Below are 23,695 nucleotides of genomic sequence, written 5' to 3'. Positions count from 1 at the left end.
GAAACATGCATCCCATTTGTTTACAATAAAAATAAATTTAAAAAAAAAGAGTTGTGCCATCTACTGGCTGTGTGATCTTGGGCAAGTCACTTTACCTCTCTGTGCCTGTGTCCTCGTCTATAAGTGGTGATGGTGATACTTACTCTTGCTGGCTGCTCTAGGGCCTGGTGGCCATTAAGTTTAGTTTCTGGCACATGACAGGCACCCCATCCATGGCAGTTTTGCAGCTGCCTCTCTAAAGGCCAGGGATCCCCAGGAGCTCAGCCCTGGGCCCCCAGCTTTAAATGCTCCTCCCCAGGTATGTGCCCACTGAACCTCACCTCCCTCCCCACAGCTGATGTGACAGCTACACTTCGACATCTGTGGGTGTCCCAAATTCAGCACGTCCAAAAGACCTCAGCTCCTGCCCCACAGCCTCCTTCACCTTCCCCTTCTCAGTCCACTGGAACTCCTTCCTCTGCATCACTCAGACCAGAACCCAGACTCCCTGGGCTCCTCAGGCACAGTCCTTCAGAGGCCGACGGCCCCATCTCCAGACACCCAGACTCCCCTGCTTCTCACCACCTCTGCTGCCAGCACCTCCTGTCCCCATCACAACAGTGACCTCCTCCAGCCCCCTGCTCCTGCCTCACCTGGCGCAGGGCTCACCGCAGCCAGCGGATCCTCCCAACCCTGGTCCAGGTGCGCCCTCCCTGCAGGGCCCTCGTCTTGCTCACACAGGAGCTGGGTCCCTCACCCTCCCTGCGTCCCCGGCTCCCACTCCTTAGAGAGTGTGCACTGCTTTGGCACTCACTATGTCCCACGATTGTGACAGCACCTGGGAGAAGGACCATGGTCCCAACCTATGATGACAAAGCCAGCCAGGGAGGCCAGCTGGCTTGCCCAGAGCCCACAGTTAGACCAGAGCCCAGGTCGGGAGCCTGGATCCACCATGATGCCTGGCCTCAGCCACTCCCGGCGACTCCCAACCCCTCAAGATGACGCGCCTTCCCCAGTTACCCAGGCAGTGCCGGGGTTGGGTGTGGGCGGAGCTCACAGGACCCTCGGGTGTGCCAACCTTGGGCCAGGCAAACAGTCCTCAGCTGGCACTGCCAGGGCCCAGACTCCTGCACCACAGGGCAGCCTGGGGCCAGCTAGAGAGGACACGAATCCCTGAGACATGTCACCTCCAAGACCCACAGGAATCATGTGTGAGGTGGATGGAGGAGGGAGAAGGGAGCAGCAGGCCCAGAGAAGACAGGGCTGGTCACAAAGGGAAGGGAGGGAAGGGTCTAGAAAGAAGGCAGAAGGGGATGCAGCACCCCAGGCTGATGGAGGGGAGGGGCCAGGCAGGCATGGAGGGAGGGGAAGGGAAGGGGAAGAGAGGAGGAAAACCCAGAACCAGGGGAAGAGGGCAGCAGGAGGCACCAGCGAGCAGGGGCAGCCTCCCCCATTCCCCAGCCCCCACACGCACCTTGTCCGCGGACTGCGAGGTGCCAAAGAAGATGGGGATGAAGGCCAGCCAGACGATGCAGGTGGTGTACATGGTGAAGCCGATGGGCTTGGCCTCGTTGAAGGTCTCGGGCACGCCACGCGTCTTGATGGCATACACGGTGCACGTGACCATGAGCAGCATGCTGTAGCCCAGCAGGCAGATGAGCGACAGGTCGGAGATGTCGCACTTGAGCACACCCCTGGCGAAGCGGGGGTCGAGCGTCCGCTGGTCCTGGAAGTCCACCACCGAGTGGGAGGGGTCCACCACAAACCACACACAGATGCCCAGCAGCTGCAGGGAGATGAGGCTGAAGGTGATGGCCAGCTGCGAGGCGGGGCTGATGAACCTCGGGGCGCTGACCGACCGCTTGCCCTGCTCGAAGATGCGGTAGATGCGGTTGGTCTTGGTGAGCAGGGCGGCGTAGCTGATGCTCATGCCGAGCCCCAGGAAGATTCGGCGCAGGGAGCAGGTGCCCAGGTCCGGCTCGGCGATCATCAGGAAGGTGGTGGCGTAGCACAGGAAGATGCCCGCCAGCAGCACGTAGCTCAGCTCGCGGCCCGAGGCCTTGACGATGGGCGTGTCATTGTAGCGCACGAAGGTGACCACCACAAACAGTGTGGCAGCGATGCCCACCACGGCCAGGAAGAGGGGCAGCACCGCCCAGGGCGAGTCCCACTCCAGCTTGATGATGGGGATGGGCCGGCAGCCCGTGCGGTTCTCTGTGGGCCTCATGTCGTAGGGACACGTCTTGCAGGTGTAGCGGTCCACCTGGTACTGGTAGCCTGTGCAGGGCTCGCAGTGCCAGCAGCAGGGCATGCCCTTCACTGTCTTCTTCCGCTCGCCCGGCTGGCAGGGCAGGCTGCAGATGGAGCGGGGCAGCTGCTGCCCACTCCCCGGCCAGTGCATCCGCTCTGTCTGGCAATGACAGCACCGCAGAGCGGACCTCAGGACAGGCCACCCAGCGTCCCACCCACCCCACGGAGGGCTGCCCCACACCTACATCAGTCAGTTAGTTGGCAGTGCAGCTGCCTGGATCCCACCGGAACTTACTGGATCTGACAGCTGGATTTACACAAGCTCCGAGCGGGACTCAGACACTACTGACCTAGGGGATATCCCTCCCACATGATTCCAAAACTCCTATGGGGAAACTGAGCCCAGAGAGCAGCAGTGACCAACGAGTGTCATGCAGAGCCTCGAGAGCAGGGCAGAGAACTCAGGATCCTGATACCCAGCACCCTAGGCCTTGCCAGCAGCAGCAGCACCTTCCAGGAGCTTGTGGGAAATGCACGTTTCAGCCCCACCCCAGGCCTCCTAACCTGGCCTCTGGATTCCAGCAAGACCCCCACCCCTTGACGGGGCGCACATCAGGGCAGAAGGTGCGCTGCCCCCGTAGCTCAGCCTGTGGAGCCTCTGTCGCAGCAGAGGGAGTGTGCTGAGCAGCGAGGAACCAAGATCTTATCAGAGGACACAGAACTGCACCCAGGGGTTAGCGTTTCTTTACATCCTGCTCTAAATGAGCACCACTCACATTCCACGTCTCTGGAGAGAAAACGCTGGGAGCAAAGAAGTCACAAGAATGTTGTCACACCCTACTGAATGTGCTACAACGTTCTGGAAAGTAGGCAAGTGGCCCCACAGAGCGGCCGCACTGGGTGGAAGGAGCCTGACTGCGCGGGAGCCTGATGCACGGAGAATCAGCCGTGGGTGGAGCCACTTCCCAGGGCAGCCCAGCTGGCCCGATGCTGCATTGTGCCCGGGGCTCCTTCCCAGAGAAATGTCACCAGTTGTTTGAGGGCTGCCCAGAGGGTTTCCAAGTGGAGAAAAGCAGCAGGGCTGGGTAGCAGGGAAGCCACAGCCAGCCTCATGGCAAGCAGGAAGAAAATCTCAATAAGAAGTTTGTTCCCTGGCTCTGGGCATTATAAAATGTGTCATCCTAGCAGCCAGAGGGACAGCAGTGACCAGCACAGCAGCCCCGTAGGCGTGAAGAGCCCTCTAATCCCTGCTCACTGGAGTTCCCCTCAGGGGAAGACCTTCCTCCCAGCTCACAGGATGATGGTGGACGCTCTGGAAAACCCTGTGGCTCCAGGGCAAAGGCAGTCAAGTCCTGCGATCACGTTCTGTGGCTGGGGGGCTTTGCACCCCAGAGTAAGACCTTGGCCTCTGGGGCCTTCATTTTCCCATCTGACCCCAGTGGTAGCAGGTAGGGTGGCACCTTGCCCTTGTTACTTAAGAGGACTCCTTGGGGGTCATCATGGGGTAATTTCAACATTTCATGAAAATACCAGCCCTGGGGGGACAGGACTTGGCATTTATTGCCCTGGCTGGGTGGCAAGATAACAACACTGGGCAGTGAGGCTCAGGCACTATAAGGAGTATAACGAGAGGCCCTCACTCAGGCCCTGCAGGAAGGCAGTGCCAGGTAGCAGACACCTCCCCCTTGGCTCCCAGAGGGCCCACAGCGCAGCCCAAGCAAAGCCACTCAAGGAGAAAGCAGGCCGGGCCCAGGCCAGCCCATCAGCTCCACCACCTCACCACCATCCGGGCTACACGCAAGCGGAGAACGGAGAACCAGGAGGGCATTATGGGCTGCGCCGGGCTAGGCCATGGAGATGGCCAGGCTGAGAGGAGGGGCCTCATACTCTGGGAGAAGTCCAGAGCCACCCCCCACACACCTACCTCTGCCTTCAGCTACCAACCTGGTCAATGGGGACAATGACAGTGCCTACCTCAGAGCTGCTGTCTGTGCAGGGAAGCACCATGCTCAGAACAACCTCTGGTGCACAGCGGTGCTCACGAAACCCGCTGCACCCACGGAGACACACCTCCACGGCCTTGCTCAGGCCGTCTTGCCCGGGTGCCCACCACCCTGCTCCACCTCTGCTCACATCCCAGGAGCCTCCCTACAGGAAGGGGCTCTGTTCCTGCCCTGCTGTGTGGCCTGCTGTGTGGCCAGCTTCTTTGCCTCCCGGGGGCTGGTTTTCCTCTGGCCTAGAAGGGACTACATGATGCTTTGCGGGCTGGGGGCTCCCAGCTGGAAAAGAGTGTCACAGAAGGGTACAGGGGGACACGATGAAGCTCTCCCAGCATCCTGAAAGAAAGGGCTGAGGCCGGGTTAGGACCCAGTCTCCTGAGTCTGGCCCTTTAAGATGTCACACTGTGCCCACCAGAGCACAGCTCACTCCTTTACCCTTGCAGAGCAGAGACAGAGTCCACAGGGTGTCCCTAAGGAAGGAACTGCAGGCACTTTCTCTTCCCAGACGCATCTCTATTTCACAGGTAGGGACACTGAGGGCTAGAGGGAAACCCACCGCATCCCTGGGACATTCTGTGAGCTGGGAACGTGTGACTAGGAGCACCCAGAAAAAATGACTGCTTGAGGGGATGTGGACTCACTCCCTGGCCAAGTCAATGCCAGAAACCCAGCGCCCCTCCTGTGCCCCTGCCTTGAGACCATCTCTGTCCAGGCGCAACCTTCCCCCATGCTCCCCTGCAACCAAGCCTCTGGCCATTTCGGTTCATGTGAATCTGCCTGTCCAGGACCCCCGAATCCCCTTGGGTAGCAGGCTGGAACATCCAGACTGTGGGAGAGGACAGAGCCCAGAAAGGGCAGCAGAACTCCAGGTACCCTGTTCTGTTTTGGGGTGCAGGTCCAGGAGGGGCCCTGGGAAGGAGGCCGGGCTTGGCAGCCGTGGTCCCACATCGGGGTTATTCAACTGCTCTTGCTCTCTTTGGTCCCCACCCACAGGCTGGGATGGCCTGAGCCCTGCAGCCCCCCACTTACTCTGAGGTGCAGGTGGTCAGTCCAGGAGCCGATGACCTTGTACTCGGCAGAGCCGTTGCGCAGCTGGTACTGGTAGATGTCATAGCGCCCGGGCGCGTCTCCATTCTCGTTGAAGGTCACGGGGTTTCCCGCGATGCCTGGGGGTGGGGTGTCTTGCTGAGCCTCTACGCAGAGGCAGGAGGTGTCACGGACTCGGGCAGACATCTCTGGGAGGCCCTGCCCCCCAGGGAGCACCTCGGGGTCCCGCCTCTGGGAGGCATCTGAAGAGGCTCCCGTTCCCAACCCGCCGAGCCCCAGGATGCCTGCCCCGACTCCACGGCCCAGGACACCCAGCCTCGAGCAGCGCCTGCAGCAGGCCCCCACCTGAGAAGTTGACGTTCCGGATGTACTTGAGCAGCTGGGTGCCGTCCACGGGGTCCATGCGGGGGCAGAGTCCCACGCGACCCGGGCACAGGTCCCGGTGCATGGCGTGCAGCGCATGGCCCATGGCGTAGACGGCGTCGATCACAAACTGCACCTTCCCCTCCTGCTCGTAGGCCGAGTCCTGCCCGATGCGCTCCCGATCTGCAAGGAGACACCGGGCAGGGCTCCCGTGAGCCCCCATAACCGCCCCCATCCTCGAAGTGGTCCAGCGGGAACCAGAGCTGCCCGCTGGGGCCGGGAGGGGTGACCAGCTAGTCCAGGCACACCAGGCGCGCTCCGCTCCCGGGGCTGGCCCTGTAGAGGTACCAAGGAGAGGAGAGGCTCCACTCTTCTGCCACTGCACCAAGGATGCCCGGGGTTCCAAGACCCCGGAACAGCCAGGGCAGCCCTTGTCACTGGCCACCCCATGGCTGTGGAGCAGCTGCACCTCTCAGACCTGGGGACAGCCTGGGCAGGACTGCCTGTCATGAGGGTAGCAGTACCCCTAAAGCAGCTCACCATGGACAGCCGCTCCAGCCCGAGCATGCCAAGCTCCCCTATGGTGGGGAAACTGAGGCCTAGGGAGACCGAGAGTTTGGTCTCCTGGTGCCTCAGTGGCTTCCAGTCACTCCGAACACCGGAAGTCACCATTACCCCAGGCCACTCCTTCCCCACCTCAGTAACAACCTGCCCCTAGTAGCCAGGGTGGGAGAACTTGGCAAAACAGGGGGCCACCTCACTGTGACACCCTCACTGTCACCTGCCACGGTCCCCTGGGGCCTCAGGGCTCTGGCCTCCCAGCCTTGGTGCCCACCCAAACTCTGCTCTGTGGCTGTGTGAAGCTCTGGGCTGCCAGAGGCCTCAGCATCCTTGTCAGTAGAAAGGGGATCATAACTGCCCCAACGAGGGCGAGGCTGCAGAGGGGCAAGTCACAGAAACGCTGGGCGCAGAGTGGGTGACCATGTCCTGCTGTGTGCAAGTGGTCAGAAGGGAGGCTGCTGAGGTGGCCACAGGGGTCCCTGGGCTGGAGCAGCCCAGGAAGCCTTCCTGGAGAAGGAGGCGGTTCCAGCAGGGGCCCTGCATAATAGTGATAATAAACAACTCCCACTTCCAACTCCTAATGAGCACCAGCCATGTGCCAGGCCTGTGCTGAGTCTCCACAGGCTTTAACTCATTGAATCCTCACAACAATGAACTGAGTCATCGATCCATTGTAGAGATGGAGAAACCGAGGCTCAGAAAAGCTGAGCAACACTGCAGGACCTTGCAGAGCATGATCTGGACTCAGGCACTGCTACACCAGACAGCAAGGGTGGGCAGGCAAGTGAGGAGAGGAGGAGAGGAAGGCTGGGGTCCCCAAGGAGAGCAAATGGGGGCAGGAAGACAAGAGAGGATGGACAGAGCCCTGGAGAAGCCTGGCTTCACTCCCAAGGCCACAGCTTCTGCACACGGCACAGCTCACAGCCTCCTCTCAGGGACAGGAGAAGGAAATTGACCTTCATAAGCCCCCCTCCCAGACTCCCACGGGGGGACCAGGTTGGGCTGCGTTGGCAGAAATCACTGTGTCCATCCCCTGCCTTGGACATCTCTGAGGCAGACCCGGGTGCTGGGCATCTTGCTGCCTTGCCCTCGAAACTACCCCACCTGACTGGGCTGTGGCATGTCACCCTTTGGCTAGCCTGATCACTCTGTTTAACCTGCCGGCCAGGAGCCCACACCAGGCTCAGCCAAGCTCAGGCTAGATATTCGCAGATTGCCAAGTGGATGTTAGAAATCGCGGAATGGCACCGGTACTCCCAGCTCCCCGGGACTGAGACAGGAAGACAGAAAGTACAAGGCCAGCCTGAGCGACCCAGCAAGGCCCTGTCTCAAAATAAAAACATAAAAAGGCTGGGGGTGTGGCTCAGCTGGTTGAGCACCCCTGGGTTCCACTTCCCATTCTGCACAAAATAAACAGACACGTAAATCAATCATGGCATCACCACGCTAGGGAGGCAGGGTCATCTGTTCCCCCGACATCGTACGCATGAGGAAACTCAGCCTGGAGAGGGAAGCCCAGGTCACACAGCCGGGAGCGGGGCCTGTGGCGACTGGGCGAGGGCTCCCAGCTTCCGGACACCACCCTGCCTCCCCTGGGACGGCCTCTGACCTAGACCCCTCATCTGATGTGATGCTTCTCGCTTTGCAGCGCTGTTTCTAGGTCAAGCACGAACAGAAGGGACGACATGAAACAAACCCTCCAGCCTCACATCCTGCCTTTCGTCCAAGGCCTCTGATCACAAGGTTCTGAGAGCCGGAGGGAAAGAGGGGGCGATCCTGTGCCCAAAGGGCAGGGCCACCTGGAAAGCAGTGCCTGGAGCCAGGGCCGCTCCGTGGCCCAGGCCTGACCCCCGGGGCTGGCACTCGGCTCCTCCACAGCTCCCACCACACCCGACTCAGCTGGAAGAGAGATCAATAATTAAGCAGGGACAGAGCGGAGCCTGCGTCCACTGCAGGCAGAAGGCAGCACTCTCCAAAGGCCAAGGACACCTCAGGTGACAGAGGCTGACTGCCCCTCTGGGGAGACGCAGTTCCCCCACTAAGCTGGCAGTAGGCTCTCCTCCCTCCTCAGAGGGCCCTGCTGAAGCATCCATTCCTGGGTCCCTCCGAGAGCTCTTTCTGGGCTCACAGAGCCACCAGGGTGCTGCTAAAGGGTGGACATCCCATAGGGACATTCTTGCCAAGGAAATGCTCCCCCCCCCCCCAGGTGGCTCCTCAGAAAGGGTCCTGCGGGCCCTTAGCAGCCTGGTGCCTGCCCTCCTGATGGTCCAACCCATTGTTTTAGTGCCTGCCAGGGACTCTGGAGACCTCCACACCTGCCCACCTTGACCTGACTTTGTCTCAAGGCTAGCCCGGTCACATGAGACAACCCGGTGAGTGAGTGCCCTGCGAAGGGACACCAAGCCATGAGCATGCCCTTCTCTCTCTCTCTCTCTCTCTCTCTCTCTCTCTCTCTCTCTCTCTCAATCCAATTGTAGCCCTGGACTCCAGGCCCAGGGCCCCCCAGCTGCACCGTATAGGACAACAGTGTCAGGCTACAGCGCACTCCCGGGTGGGGGGAATTTGAACCCAAATCTCTTGACTCCAAAAGAGTCGCCATATCCTGAACAGGCCCCTTCCCCGGGAGTCCAGGCCTGCTCCCAACTGTCTGGCCAGGAGTCAGCAGGGGTGAAATACGACCCAACTGCGGGTCCAGAGATGGTAGGCAGCAGTGGAGGGAAGGAGCCCAGAACACTCTCTCCCATGGATGGATGGGGTCCTGGGGCCTGGACCCTCAGCTCTAGGATCCAGCAAGACACGCATGTCTGAGAGCTATTGAAGGAGATAAATTCCAGACACATGGCGGTGGTGACAGCAGCAACAGTTTGGAGATGTCCTAATTGTGTCCCGGGGCACAGTGAGGCAGAGATGCGTTTGGCTCCGCCACAGGTGACAGCAAGCAGGGAACCATCGGGGAGGATTTTCTCCGTCAAACCCTGGAGCTGTGGTTACTACGGTGACTGCAGCCTTTGTCTGCAGGTTGTAAATTGTAATTGAAATGAGTTTTCAAGGTTGAAATAATCAGAGTCCTCCCGTCTCCCCCTCACCTCTCCACAACTCCCCCAGCCCGGTGTCTGCTTGTGTACACACAAGCACAGACCAAGCAGCTGCCTCGCGCCAGGTACACAAAACAACCACACAGATACACGTCTGCACATCTACGCACACACAGTAGCAAATGTGCAAACCTGCACACAGTTACAGAAGTCCATACACACAACATGGCCAGACACAGGCATCCCTACACACACATGTGACGCGCACACAGCAGCACACTTGACCCAGCCCGAAACAAACGGGGTCATCCAGCTGCCCACCAGCTTAGGCTGGGCAGCCCCTCAGCTGGTCCTGACGAGAACAACAGGGAGGTGTCTTATTCAGGAAGAGATGACAGATGCACTAATGAGGAGAGGGAGGTAAGATGGGCCAGGAAGGTGGCGGTCAGTCCCGCTGGGGACCTCCAAGAGACTGTACAGAGGGCGCCTGGGGTCGCCCCATCTGGTCAGTCTCAGGCTGGGAATGCCCCCAGGGGCATTAAGTCCACTGGCACCCACAGGGTGGTGAGTGCTGGTGGCCTGGGGACAGTGGCCAGGGTCTGACAGCATCTGCATAAACACACATGTTCCCGAGTGAGAACAAATGTAGATGATGTACATGCCACACACGTCCACACGTATGAAGCTGCACTTACATACAAATAAACAAACACAAACACCAGTTTCTGTCCCTTGAGCAAACTTTCAGAGAGCAGGTTCAGCGGGTCCCAGGATGCGTGGGGGAGAGTAAGCACAGCTGGCCCAGGGACCAGCTATGTGACCCTGGCCAAGTAGCATAGTCTCCTGAAGCCTCCGTCCCCTCCAAGGACGTGAGGCTGACTGGTAACACTGGCCTTGGGGGATTGCTGGGCACTGAACGAGATGAGGAAGTGGCCCCCTAGAACCACACCTTGGCACAGGTGGCCTCCAGCTTCCCCGTCCGCCCAACACTCCTCTGTTGGGAGATGCCCGGCCCCTGCCGCCTGCCCCCTATGGTGGCTCCCCCACCCCCTGCCTGTGCGGCTGGCGCGGGCTGGCTTTAGTGCTGAACCCACGCAGGCTGACATGAGATGGCACAGATGCCCAATGCCCACGGACCAGGCCTCCAGGCCAGCTGGGTGGGCTGCACAGAGAGGGGACAGACTCAGCTGCCCCCAGGCTGGCTCCCTCTTCTTCACCACCCTCCCGCTGCAGCTGAGTGTCCTCCCTGACGCACCAGGGCATTCTGAGGGCCCTCCAGTCCTGCCCAAGGCCACGATCACCGTCGCCCGATCCTACCCAGAATTCCTAGAAGTCCCCAGCCAGGGCTCCCCTGCCAGTCACTCTCCTGCTCTCAGTAACACCATGGTTTCCGCAGGTCCCTCCCCTTGACACCAGCCAGCCATCTGCTTTCCAGCCTGGGGTATCTCCAAGCTATTCAGCCCTGTCTCCTTTATCCCCGGCTCTGTACCCCCAAACTCAGCCTCAGCTCTATACCTACTCCTTCCTGTCCCAGAGGATGCTGCACCCCAGTGTTTGGGGGGACAGCTGGAACATAGAGGGTTACCGTCTCAGGGATGAGGAAACCAAAGCTCAGGGAGCTGAATTGATATACCCGGTGGAGACCAGTCCCCAGCCCTCTCAGGGTTCATCATCACACCCCCAGAGATCTGTGGGGTGGAGCGGGCACTCATCAACCTTGAGCTGGCTGCAAGTTCCTTTAGGATTTAAACGACTCTGGCAGACTCCCACAAATAGGGCCCGGGATGGCTTCCAAAGCCGAAGTCCCAGCTCGGACAGTGACTTCCAAATGATCACTTCAGCAAGGAAGTGGTGACTTTGGAGCTGAGAGAAGTCACTTCCGGATACCATCAAAATGCAAATGAAAAGGATCCTCATGAAACACCCGAGTCCCTGAAGAGTCTAACCTCAAGAATATGTCCCTAGATGCCCACAGACCCCAGTTCGAGAAGCAGGACATAAGCACCCTGGAACCAGCTGGAACCCCCTCTATCCACCTCTGGCTGGGTTTGGCGAGTCCCCCAGCATCTCTGAGCATCAGTGTCCTTGTCTATGAAGCAAAGCTGGCACCTGGGGCCACCAGGTCATACCTGTGTCAGAGGCCACACCTGACACCCACCCAGGCCAGTGCCCAGGAAAGATGGTCCCCAGCCCCACCCTGATTCTGAGACCTCTCATCTGCCTCAGCCCCAGAGCCTCTCCCCACAGGACACCCCAGGCAGCAGCAGCCCCGAGCCCTCTCAGATGTGTCCCTCTCCCAGGCTGCGTCAGTTCACTGGCAGCGATTTCTCTGCTCCATTTTCTCCTGACCAGCTCTGGAGTTTGCGTCCACCTCTCCAAGGACACTGAGCCCATGGAGATCACCGAGGACCCCAAATGGCCGAGTCCAATGGGCCAGCCCCAGTCCTCCCCTGGCTTGGCTCCTGGACAGCACGCATCAGAGGGTGCACCGCCTCCCTGGTGCTCCCTGCACTTCCGGAAGGCCACGGTCAGGTGCCTGCTGCCCCTGCTTCTCCGCCCTGCCCCCCACATTCCCATGTCCAGGCTCCTAACGGTGCTCCCTCCTGGGTGCTCCCGACAGGTCCCTCTGTGCTCTGACACCTCCCCACAGGTCCGAGGCCAAGTTCCCAGCCTGCCCCTCCTCCCACGGCTCATTCCAGGTACACACTGACCACTCCATCTCCATGCTGGGCCTGGACCTTGGACCCCTTGACTTCCTATCTTTCTCTCCCCTTACATTCTTCAGCAAACTCCACGCAGCCCTGCCTCGGGCCCCAGCACCTCCCACCTGGGTCATAGCGCCCGTGTCCTCACTGTCTTCCCCTCTGTCCTTGAGCCCCACCTGCTCCCCAGGCAGCAGCCAGGGCGAGCAACTGGAATATAAACCTGGGCCCTCCATCCTCGCAAACCCGGCAGCGCTTGTCTCATCCTGCCCAAGAGACGAAGTCCTTACAAACTGCCCACACGGCCTTCCTGATTCTCCCCACCTCTCTGACCTCCCGTGCCCACTGTTGCTCTGCTCCCATCACATGTCCTTCCTCACTGCTCCCCAGACTTGCTGAGCATGAGCCCACCTCAGGGCCTTGGCATGTGCTGTCTGTCCTCTGCCTGGCGTGCTCGCTCCTGGATTCCCACGCCTCGTCCTTCCACTGCCTCCTTGTCTCCACAAGACCTTTTCAGCGAGACCTTCTGACTTGAAGGTGCAATGTGCCTGGCCTCAGCACTCCATTTACCTCCCAGCTTCCTGCTCTGCCTTCTCGGCCTCACGGACAGGCCTGCCCTGGAGCCCAGGACACTGACTGCCGGACCACCCACCCTCAGACACCCTGTCTGCAAGGCCAGGTTATTTGCAGGGCAGGGTAGGGGGTGGCGCTCCAAGGCAGGTCTGTCCCCTTGACAGAGCCTAGTGTAGGCTGGGCACACGGTCAGCCTCTTCATCGATGCTGGCTGGTCTCCTGGGTAAACACAGGAGAAGGAGCACCGAGGGGCAGGGCCAGCATCCCTCTCCCCACCATGTGGCTAAAGGTTCAAGTGACTGCAAGTTCTTCAAATAGTGCTCAGTGGGTGCACAGTAGTGCTCCCAAATGTTGGGCTCCCTTCCTGTCCCCAGGAGGGAGGCTCCCTTGGTTCCTCTGGAGATGTGGAGCTGGGAAGATTCTGCAGAGAAATCTGGAGTGGCCTGGAGCTGGGACACCAGCTGGCCTGAGACAGGAGACCTCTGGAGCCAGATAGCTCTGGGTTCAAATCCCAGCTCTGCTGCTTACTACCTGGGGCAAGTCCTTAACCTCTTGGTGCCTTAGTTTACTCATCTGCAAAATGGGTTGTTGTAAAGATAAACTGCAAAACCCTACAACGGAGCTTGAGAATTAGTAAGTGCTATGTAAATATTAGCTGTTCTTATTCTTCCATTTTCATCATTGTTGTTATTGTGGCTGTTAGCACAGGCGGGTGACTGGCATCTCCTGCACATCCCCAGCCATCCTGCGCTGCCCGCCCTCTCCCAGCTCCCCGCCCCTGGGAGCAGCCGGCAGTAGATTTTTCCTGTCTCCTCATAAACTGTGCCTTCCTCCGCTCAGCCATCACCTGGCTGGCAGTGCTGTCAAAAAGACGGATGCCACATCTGCCTTGTTTATGACTTTAATTCCCAAACCCTGCTCTGCGGGCTCCCAGGGAGGGGCTGGGAGAGGAGGGAGGCAGGCGCTGCCCTCCCACGGGCTCCACAGCTGCAGAGCCGCCCCTCACGGCGACCCCGCTCTCGCACAGCTGTGGGTGGTTCAGGGGCGAGCACCCCTGCAGAGCAGCACCCCTCTCTCTGGGAAGCCACAGGCAAGGGAGCACCCTGTGGGGACGTGGTCCTGAAGGTGCTGGGCAGGGGTGACAGGATTCTTGTTACCAAAGGGGCGACGAGGGCCTCACGGCTAGGAAGTGGCAGCACCCGGATTCACAGCCAGGTCTGGTCCAGTTCACACACCGTGGCACCTGCAGCTCCTCCTAGGCTTTCTCCAGTCCCGTGGCCCGTTCCCCACAGCCGTGGGCAGGCTAAGGTACCGGGGACCCCGCGGCCTCCGGGAGCGTCCTGCACCACTCAGTGAGGGGCAGTGGCTCACAAACCCCAGCTCCCAAGGCCCGGTGGGAGGATGGGGCTCGCTCCCCTGCATCCCCGATCCCCAGGGGGGTGAGCCCAGGCGTTCCCAGCAGTAACCTGCTCGATGTCACGGTTACTGCTGCCTCCTCTGCTCGCTCCTGGGATCCCTTCCCAAATAAATGGCTTCTCCTTGAAGCCTGTCCCAGGGGCAGCCTCTGGAAGCAGCCCTGCAGGATGGACGGAGTCTCCCCGAGCGTCAGCCTGCAGGATGAGACAGACCTTCCCTCCCTCTCAGAAGGTCACCAGGCCCATCTGTGGACAGAGGTGAGAAGGGAGGATTTGGCAGAGCGAAGGAGAAGTGCAGGAATGGCACCCGCTCCCTCGGGGACCGAGCAGGCAGAGGCAGACTGTGGACCCCGCAGGCACCAAGAAGGCAGAGTGGCCAACGCAGAAGGGGACACGGGGGCCAGGAGAGGGTCTGCAGGAGCCGCACTGTACACCTGGTGGGGCGGTGGGGAACCCCAGGGGTCAGGGACTCCAGGCCTGGAGTAGAGCAGAGGAAGGCAGAGAAGGGAGGCGGAGCGACCAGGCAGGGAGGGCAGGGGCCCTGAGAATCCAGCCAACTTCCTAGCAAGTGACACTCACGAGTTGCCTCAGTTTCCTCCTCTGTAAAATGCATGCCACTCCCATAACAGCCCAGGAGGCCCAGTCCCTCTTCCAGGTTCCCAGAGCAGACAGACGGGCGACTGAATGACCCACCTGCCTGTCTAGATTCCAGTCCCCCACCGCCTGTCTATATGGATAACCCCTCCGTCAGCACCTGCCAAGCACAGCGTGCCAGCCAGCCTCTTTACAGGCTTTAGCCTCACAATCGCCCTCAGGGATGGGAGGTGACGTCCCTGTTCTACAGACTCGCATCTGGGACAGAGAAGTTCAATAACTTGCCCAAGGTCACACAGCAGGGAGAAGACAGGGCTGGATCTGGACTCAGGATAGGGTCCTTCCCCTGCCCCTCCTCCCACGTCCCAAACCAGCACCAGGGTACCTCCTGTCCTCTTCCAGCTCACCCCTGGGCAGGGTCATGGGGCACCAGCTCCCAGTGGCACGGGACCTGCACAGCCTAGGTTCCACATGCAGCAGGAAGGATTCGGGTCAGCTGTCAGGTGCTGGCCACCCGCCCTTGTTCTCTTGTGTCTCCACCCCTCTGTAGCACCCTTGGGGCCTGGGGTGCCTCTGTCCTCCCTCCACCCCTCAGCTCTCCTCTGAGTCAGAGAATCCCCAATTTTCTGCACAGAAGAACCACCTGGGGTTCCTCTGAAGAAAAACCCTGCTGTTGAGATACACCCAGTACAAATTAAATCAGAATGTTCAGGGTAGAAGTCAGGGGTCCATTGTTTTAAAAGGTCCCCAGTTGATGCAATGTAGAAAAGGCTTGGGACCACCGCTCCAGCCCTGAATACCATTAAAATCACCTAGGGAGCTTAAAAAAGAACACCTGCAGCCCAGGCCTGCCCCAGGTTCTGGCTCAGTTGGCCTGGGCGTGGGGCCCTGTGCAGTTTAAAAGCTCCCCAGGCAATTTTGAAGCACAGCCAGGCTTGAGAGCTACCATTTTACAGTTCAGCAAGTACCTCCATTAATGTTCCCTTCCTTCCAGAGACACCCCTGGGCTGGCTCGCCATCAACCCCATTTCTCAGATGAGCAAGCAAAGGCCCAAGAGGGTCACAGAGCTTGCCGTGGGCTCATGACAAAACCACACTCTTCAGAAACCAGCTCGGATGCTCCTTCCCCTACCTGTTCTGATGGTCCGGACCCAGCACCTCCCTGTTGGGCAGCTACAAAGGGTTCCAAACCTGACCCAGGTCTGCCTGGAGCTGACAGGGACCTCCTCCCTTCCGTTCCCCCCACACACGAGAAGGTGACTTCGGCAGGGGTCAGGAGGCCCCACTGCCAGACTCCCCATCCCATTCCCATCTGCAAACCAGCTCTGATGACCCAGGAGGGGGGCCTGCACAATTTTTCACCCCATTGGAAGCATTTTGAAAATAAAAGGGGATGTTCTCAGTAATGACAGCAGGACAGGAGGGAACAGGAGTGGTCACGCTGCCCCTGAGGCTCAGCCTCCATTGTCTGGGCATGCTTGTACCTCTTAAGCCTCTAGTGTGATTACTGCCTGATTAAGGCATTCACTGTGCAGCCTTGGGTAGGTTGCTTGGCCTCTCTGACTCTCCATGCTGCATCTCAATTGTAAGGGTTCTTAAGAGTTGCTGTGAGGGTGAAATGAGCCAATGTCTTTAAAGCATCTAGACATAGTAGATGCATAAGAAACAGTGGTGCTTATGGTCATTGGTTTACTCAGGAACAAGGAAGCCTCCAGGTTAGACCCATACACACATTTACACATCCCTTCTGGCTCAGAACACACACAAGTGTGCACACACACACACTGCCAGTCAGCCACTCCGCACCCACATTCGCTCTGTAGATAGACAAGGTGAGCTTGACTGGGTCCCCAGGGGATCCCCACCTGGTCCGGAGGCTATGAGCCCCTTGAGCTGTAGCCACCAGGGGGCAGCACACTCTCCACCTGACTACCCATCCACCTCATCTGGCTCCCTCCTCCACTGGCCTTGGTGGACCAGCATCTGTCAAAGATTCCAAGAATGTCCCACCCAAGCCTCTGCCCAAGCTGCATGGTCAGTCTGGAAGGACAGAGGATGGAATCCTCATCCTCACTTGGGTACCGCTCAGGCTGAGAGGCACCCAGAGTCCCCCCCTCCCCACCACTGAGGGGGCCTACTGCAGAGCTGCCCATACCCAGGGGGCACATGCACCCACACCCAAATGTACCCACAGTGAACAGCAAGCTTGCTACTTTAAGTGCTGAAGGCCTAGAGTTCAGACCTGGCTTCAAGTCCTGCTCTACCATCTCCCATCTTTGGGAATTCAGGTCCCTTTACTTACCTCGTCTGGGAGTCCCTTTTCCCATTCAAAAAATGACCATCATTGCCCCCTTGGGCCTTTTTCTTTCTTTTTTTCAGGCCTCAGATGTCTCCTCTGCAGAGAGGGCTTCCCAGGCCATTTTAAAGATGCAGTTTCCCTCCCTCTGCAGCTTCCCATTCTTATCTGTTTTGCTTTTCCTGCACATTTCCCTTCTGACATATTCTATCATTTATTTATCTTGTTTATCATCTGCCTCTTCATTAGAATAAAAATTCCAGGAGAATTTTGACTCTTCCATTCTCTACTATATCCATATGATTAACACAAGGCCAGGTCATCCTGGGAGTCAAACTGGTGTTTGTTGAAAGACTGAGAGAAGCCCAAGAGGTTAGAGTGTTTTCTGTAGGGTCCCGATCACTGCCTGCCAGGACTGGACACAGGGCCGGTCGGGTCAGTTCAGTCCCACCCGACTAGCGCTAGAGAAGTGCAGATGAAACCCAAAGCAGAGGCCGGATGGTGCCCCTGTCGAGACTTAGGAGCTCCTCTGACCCTTGTCCGCTGAGGACACGTGGTTTCCTCAGACCTAAGCCCTCCACAGCACCCTAACCTGGTTGTGGCTCGCCTTCAGGCCCTGCCCCTGGGCTCCCAACTCCGCCCCCAGCTTCTCCCTCTTCTCCACACCTGCCACCTCCCGCCAGGAGACTGAGACTTACCCATCACCCCGCACCCTGGGGCCATCTGCTCTTGGACCCCCTTGACTCTTTCCCGCCAGGCTGAGAAGGCAATTCCCGGGCCCTTTGGCCCCTCCCCGGCCCTGCCCAGCAAGCCCCGCCCCCGCAGGCCCCACCCCGGGCACGTGCTCACTGGTGCACTTCTTGACGTGGCTTCCCTTCTTGAGCGCATGGCGGCTCAGCTTGCAATGGAAGTTGTCCTCCCAGAACTCCGCAAACCAGATGTTGCGCCGGTTGTTGTCCAGCGTGCGGCTGGAGAAGTAGCGGTCGAAACCTAGCAGGGAATGGAGGCGTCAGGGCCTGGTGCCCCGCTCTCCCCCGCGTGCCCCAGACTTAGAGATGGCCCAGGCCAAGGGAGGGAGGGACGGGCACATCCTCTGATTCAGGGCCCAGCCGTCAAAGCAAAACGGGGAACATTTCATTTCATTCAAAATGAAAAGAGCTGGATTAAGTCCCAGGGGAAGCATGTGTAATCTACGCTGCTGCTTTTATGGGGGCGAAGCACACTGATGAGGACGCTTCTGCAGCCGAGAACTACCAAAATGCTAACGGCAGGCCTCGGAGAAGGAGCCGCCTGGGGGTCCTGAGATGAGGCCAGAGAGGCGGGTGGGGATGGCCAGCCTGCGAGCAACTGAAGAGGTGCCCTGGCTAGAGAAGGGAGGGTTCACCCAGGGCACATTGCAAGGCCAGGACCTGGATCTTCCCCTTCAGGTCCAGAATGTCCCCTTTGGGGTCAGGTGCAGTCTTCTCATGCTCTGCTAGACCCACAGCTCTGCTCCAGCCCAAGCAGGCTGCTGGTGGTGAGTGGTGCCCTCTCCCCTCTCCCGGATGCCTGTGCCACACTGACTCCTGTGCACAGGTGGCTGAACTGCTTTAGACAGGCTGGAGTTCAATGGCACCCAATCAAGGGCTGAGCACCCTGTCCATGGAAAGGTCTAAACGGAAGCTCCCGACTATCAGAGCTACGGCAGAAATACCCCTGAGGGATGGTGAAGTTTGGCCTGCAGCTGGGCTGCTCCGCCTCTGTGCTGGGACCCTTTGGGTCAGGTTGTGGGGGACTGTCCTGTGCACTGTAGGATTATTGAACAGCATCCCTGGTTCGACCCACTAGATGCCAGTAGCATTGCCCCCTAATCGTGACAACCAAAAATTTCTCCAGACATTGCCAAATGTCTTCTGGGGGGCAAAATCACCCCCAGATGAGAACCACTGTTCTAAAAGCTTCTCTAATGTCCCAGAGAGAAAAGGTACTTCAGCAAGTCCTGTGTTCAAATACCAGCTCTGCCACTCACTGCCCAAAGGCGTTAATCTCCCTGAGCATTGCTGTATCCCCTCAGTAAAGTGGGTAAGAGGGCATCATGGGGCTTCTGGGAAGACTCCATGTGATGTCTGGAAGGGTTCTGGCATTTGTAGGCACCAGTAAGTCAGGGCTGTTGTCATTTTGTGCTTATTAAGGTTTGGGTTGAGAGGGGTGGTGTGGAAACTTCCGTTGCCTGTGCATGCTCTGCCTCAGGGTGAAGAGAGGACACTGCTACATGACCTTGAGTTTGTCCTCTTCGCAGGCCTCAGTCTCTTGGAAAGTTTGACGGAGAGCCAGATGTGTGCTCCATCCCCGCTGGGTTCTACTGAACAGAGGGGGCAGCAAAGGAGGAAGCCAGGAGCCCGCCTCCCCCATGGCGAGAGAGCGCAAGGTCCCTGCCAAATCAGGCCATTAATGGGAGCTTCACACCTAGCCCCCTGCAAGGCTCTACCCAGAGCAGTTTGTCCCTGCCCAGGGCTGTCGGGCCGGCCAGACTAGGCAGGCTCTGGAGGCACCGCCTCCCACAGCCTGCTGTAGCTCGCACCCTGCTGGCAGAGGACTCTCCCAGATGGGAGAAGGGGTGGAATTCTATGGGGGGAAGGAGAACCCTTGGGAGAGGAGCCTCCTGTGCGTGCCACACGCCTCCCACACCCAGAAGTATCTGAGAGAAGAAGAAGAAAGGTCCTGAATCTGCAGTTGAATTCTCGGTGCTGAGTGTGGCCAAGAGGCGTCCCAGCCCAGCACCCTTGTACACAGGAGGCTGTGGGCCAAGGAGGAGGAAAGAAAAGATATAGGAAGACATAAGACAAAAGACAGAAGGACGTAGAGGAGGGACAGGAGGTACGGTCTGGGGTGATGGGACGGCTGGCAGGCTCAGTGTGGTGGCCTGCATGCCTACCTCGCACGGACATCCTCTTGGGGAGGATAGTGACGGCCCCCTCAGCCACCTCCTCCAGGTGCAGCACAGGTGCGATCTTGGAGCCCCAGCTGTCGGAGCCCATCCAGAAGAAGTGGCCTGTCTGGTTGGCCTTCCGAGCCGCTTCCAGCACACGCCTGCGGAGCACACGCCAGCCCAGCCCACCCGTGTCTGGCCACACAACTGCCCCACCCATGGCCACAGCCCACACCATGCCCTCCCACAGCCCATGCTGTCCCCCAGGCTATGCCCTGCCCATGACCCCCTGAACCTGTACCCACAGGCCCACGAATCCCCCAACCCTGTCCCACACCTGACTCCCCAGGTCCACACCTGCCCCACACCTGATTCAATTCCAGAACTATGCCTGCCAGCCCCTGTCCCCACATACTCATGCCTTCCTGGCAGGATGCCACCCCATGTCCCTTAGCCTATCCTCACATCATACCCATTGTCACCCAGGCACCCTGCCTCCACACCCTTATCACCCCTCTGCACACAGTGCCCCCTGCCAGCAGTGCCCTCTCCATCCACCACCTTTTGTGCCCAAACTCCAGGTCCTTCAAAGAGGGCTCCCCTCACCCTGCCCAGATAGATGTGGGGAGGGCCACCAGGTGCTCGCCCCCACCCCTGATCGTCATCGACGATGCTTTTAAACCAGGGACTGAGCCTAGCACAGGACCAAGGAGCCCTCAGTAGTCCACCAGGGCTTACTGAGTGCAGGGATTGAGTGGCCCCTGCTAAGACATCTGGGAGGAGAAAAATAGGGAGGAGGGGGCAGAATGCCCCTAAGCCAGCTCCCCCACCAGAGGGTCTGGAGCAGAGAGGAGGCAATAACTGTCTCCGCCCTTCCCACTGGGGAGGATCAGGCACAAGCTCCAGGGATTGGGTTGGTGCTGGATCTGTGCCAGCTAAGCAGAAGCCCCAGGGGCTTCCAGAAATTCCTGCACCTGGGCTGGCCTTGTGGCCCATCCTCCCCCATCCTCTCCCTACTTCAGACACTTCCGGTCCCTCACCAGGCAGCCCCCAGCCCAGGCTGCCCACAGCCTGTTAATACCACCTGCATCTGGTCAGCCCATGTGACCAGAGCTCCCAGCCATCGTCCCTGCAAAGCCACCTGGGTTTATTTTTACTTCTGTTTGCTTCTGGAAATGCATGTGGATTTCCAGAAATGACCCTCCTCCCACCACACCGCCCACAGCCAGCTCTGGAGCCAATCTAAGTTCCTTTGGGTCCCTCCCTTAGGGGCCTCTTCTCTAGGACAAAGAACCCGAGCCTCCGTCCTCCCCTCCCAGTGTGAGGGTCTATCTGAGCTGAAGCAGGAAGCCTGCAGCAGGGTGCACAGCTGGGGGGTACCTGAAGTGAGTAGTGACTGGCTTTGGGGGATGGTGGCAGCAGGGAACAGGGACCAGTGCTTCAGAAGGCCCACCTAGGGGCTGGAGATATAGCTCAGTTGGTAGAGTGCTAGCCTTATATGCACAAGGCCCTGAGTTCAATCCCCAGCACCACAAAAAAAAAAAAAAAAACAAAAGGGGCCCCTACTGCAGGCAAGGCTGTGAGCATCAGTAACATCCAGAGCCAGAAGTTAGGGGACCTGTTTGCCTTAAGGAGCTGCCTCTGTGAAACTCAGAGGATGTCAGAATGGGGCTCTGAGGACATCCCCACCTTCCCTGCCTGAGAAACCCATCAGAATGGTCCTTTTGGCTTGAGGCCTCAGTGATCTTCCAGAACTCCCTTCTCTATCCAGCTTTCCCAGGACCTGGAAATTGTCCTCGGGGGTTTCTGTGTTGTTGCAACTCAGGAGTCCAGAATGAGGTCTCTACCAAGTGAGAAAGAAAAAGGTCCAGAGCCGGGCATGTGGCTCAGTGGTCGAGTGTTTGCTAGCAGGCAGCAGGCCCTGGGTTCCAGCCCCAGCACTGCCAAAAAATTAGGGGGCGGTGGTTCCCAGGTTAGGAATGGGAGGGAGCTGCAGACCAGGCAGCCTTCCAGGGCATGACTGCAGAGGCTGAAGGACCAGTGGGCTCACCCTCCTCTCTGAAGGCAGGGACCTGCCTCCCTTACCACTTCCTGGCTATCTGTGTCTCCCCACCCCAAACAGGGAATTTCTGGGGTCTGACCCAGTGTGACCTGATCCCCAGTTTCAGGGAAGAGGGATTAAAGGAAAATCAGGAGGAAGGGAAGAAGGTTAGGAGGGGCAGCCAGTGTCATCTACTAAGGCCACCCCCTACCCAGGGGAGAACCTGCAGAGGGACCAGTCAAGGGTCTCTGTCCTGGATACCTGGGCACCCACAGCCCCCCTGCTCCCAGTCTGCAGATGCAGAGACTGAGGTCCATGGAGGGGACCATCCTGCCCACAGTGATTATGTGCCCAAGCCATTCCTGGAACCCTGGCCCAGACTCTTCCCTTTCCTGAGCTCCAAGGAAACAAGGGAGGGACTGTGAGGTGGCCAGTGTGTACTGGGCACCTCCTTCATGCCATTTATGCACAGTCCTGCATCCTGCTCTCCAGCACTCTCAGGCAGGCATCAATAGGTCACATTTTTAGCAGCAAAGTGGCCCAGAGAGGTTAAGAGGTTAAAGTCACATGGGGTCACCCAGCTACTAGGTAGGATGAGAACCTAGGTAGTCTGGCCCCAAGCCTATAGCCTCTGACCCCCCCACTAAAGTACCCTGCTTGCCATCCCTGGAAGGCAGAATGGATGCAGGAAACGGGGTAGGGAGGGAAGCGTGGCCCATTAGCAGTAGCTTGGGCCCCCGCCCAAAAGCTCCACTCCCACCTCTATGACCCCCGGTGGGGTCAGGCTTGCTTAGGAAGGCTCAATGGACCAGACCGCAGCTCGCCCCTGCCTGGCTCCCAGTGCCCACCCCACTGCCGCCTGCACTCACCTGATGTCATCTTCGTTGGCAAAGATGATGACGCCTCTGGCGTTGGAGGTCTCCAGGAGCCGCCGGATGATCTTGTCAAACTCTCCGGACTTGGGCTCCCGCGGTATCTTCACTGACTGGGCAATACACACACCCCCTACGGTACAGTCTGCGATCAGCTGGGGTGGGAGGGGGAGCCCAAGTCTCCCCACTGTCCCCTCCACACACGCAAACCAGGAGATGGTCGAGGGTGCCCAAGGTCCCCAGCCTGCCTCCCAGCCCCCAGGTCCCAGTCTCTGGACCCCAGCCATCCAATCAGAGCAGCCACCGGGCAGATATCGGCTCCACTCCCCAGCTGGTGATCCGGGATGTGTCACTTAAATACTCTGCCTCAGTTTCCCCACCCAGCAGTTAGAAGCACGTGCAAGAGCCAGACTGCCTGGGTTCAAATCTCAACTCTGGCCAGGCACAGTGGCCACCCCTGTAACCTCAGTCACTCAGGAGGCTGAGACAGGAGGATCGCAAATTTGAGGCCAGTCTCAGCCACTTAGTGAGACCCTGTCTCAAATAAAAATAATAAAAAGGACTGGGGATGTAGCTCAGTGGTAAAGTGACCCTCAGTTCAATCCCCAGTACCAAGAAAAGAAAAATCCCCACTCTGCTACTTCCTGCTGTGGGACCTCAGCTGGGTGATGTACTTAAGACACATCACTTATAAAGTGAAGATAATAAGATTATTTACTTCACTGGATCGTTATAAAATAAATGAGCTAATACATGTAAATACAGTAACGTCTAGTACAGAGGGAGTGCTTGGCAGATGTTGGTTATTATTACTGGAACCACCTCAGAAAGAGGTTATAGAGGACCATCTGAGATGAGAGCCACCTGCGCCCCCAGTGCCCCACATGCACATCCACACACCTCACGGGCTCCTGTCCTGAGGCCCTGCCCGTCCACAGGCTGGAGCCCATCCTGTCTCACCAGAGTCCACACCAGGTGATTCCCAGCCTCGGACGAGACTCAAGTGTGGCCGAGGGTGGGTGTCACTCGTATTTAAATCCCACCTGACCCCCTGGTAAA

The 23,695-nt window shown here is 58.7% G+C and overlaps 1 protein-coding gene across 4 annotated transcripts in view; it reads right to left on the bottom strand.

Moving 5' to 3' along the window:
• GRM4 (glutamate metabotropic receptor 4) overlaps positions 1–23,695 on the bottom strand; it is a 106,794-nt gene that overhangs the window by 12,007 nt on the left and 71,092 nt on the right. For 3 of the 4 annotated variants that reach the window (XM_079147213.1, XM_079147214.1, XM_079147212.1), the window contains exons 4-9: positions 22,634–22,769; positions 19,730–19,884; positions 17,665–17,805; positions 5,622–5,822; positions 5,259–5,395; positions 1,454–2,389 (exon numbers count right to left, since the gene is read on the bottom strand). In XM_079147213.1, the coding sequence (XP_079003339.1) occupies positions 1,454–2,389; positions 5,259–5,395; positions 5,622–5,822; positions 17,665–17,805; positions 19,730–19,884; positions 22,634–22,769 (1,706 nt within the window). The remainder of the gene's footprint in view (positions 1–1,453; positions 2,390–5,258; positions 5,396–5,621; positions 5,823–17,664; positions 17,806–19,729; positions 19,885–22,633; positions 22,770–23,695) is intronic. The other variant, XM_079147215.1, reaches the window with a different exon arrangement.

The sequence above is a fragment of the Sciurus vulgaris genome, assembly GCF_902686455.1.
Source record: "Sciurus vulgaris genome assembly, chromosome: 7".
NCBI lineage: Eukaryota > Metazoa > Chordata > Mammalia > Rodentia > Sciuridae > Sciurus > Sciurus vulgaris.
Note: the sequence above shows the minus strand (reverse complement) of the source record. Positions and strands in the feature narration are given on the sequence as shown.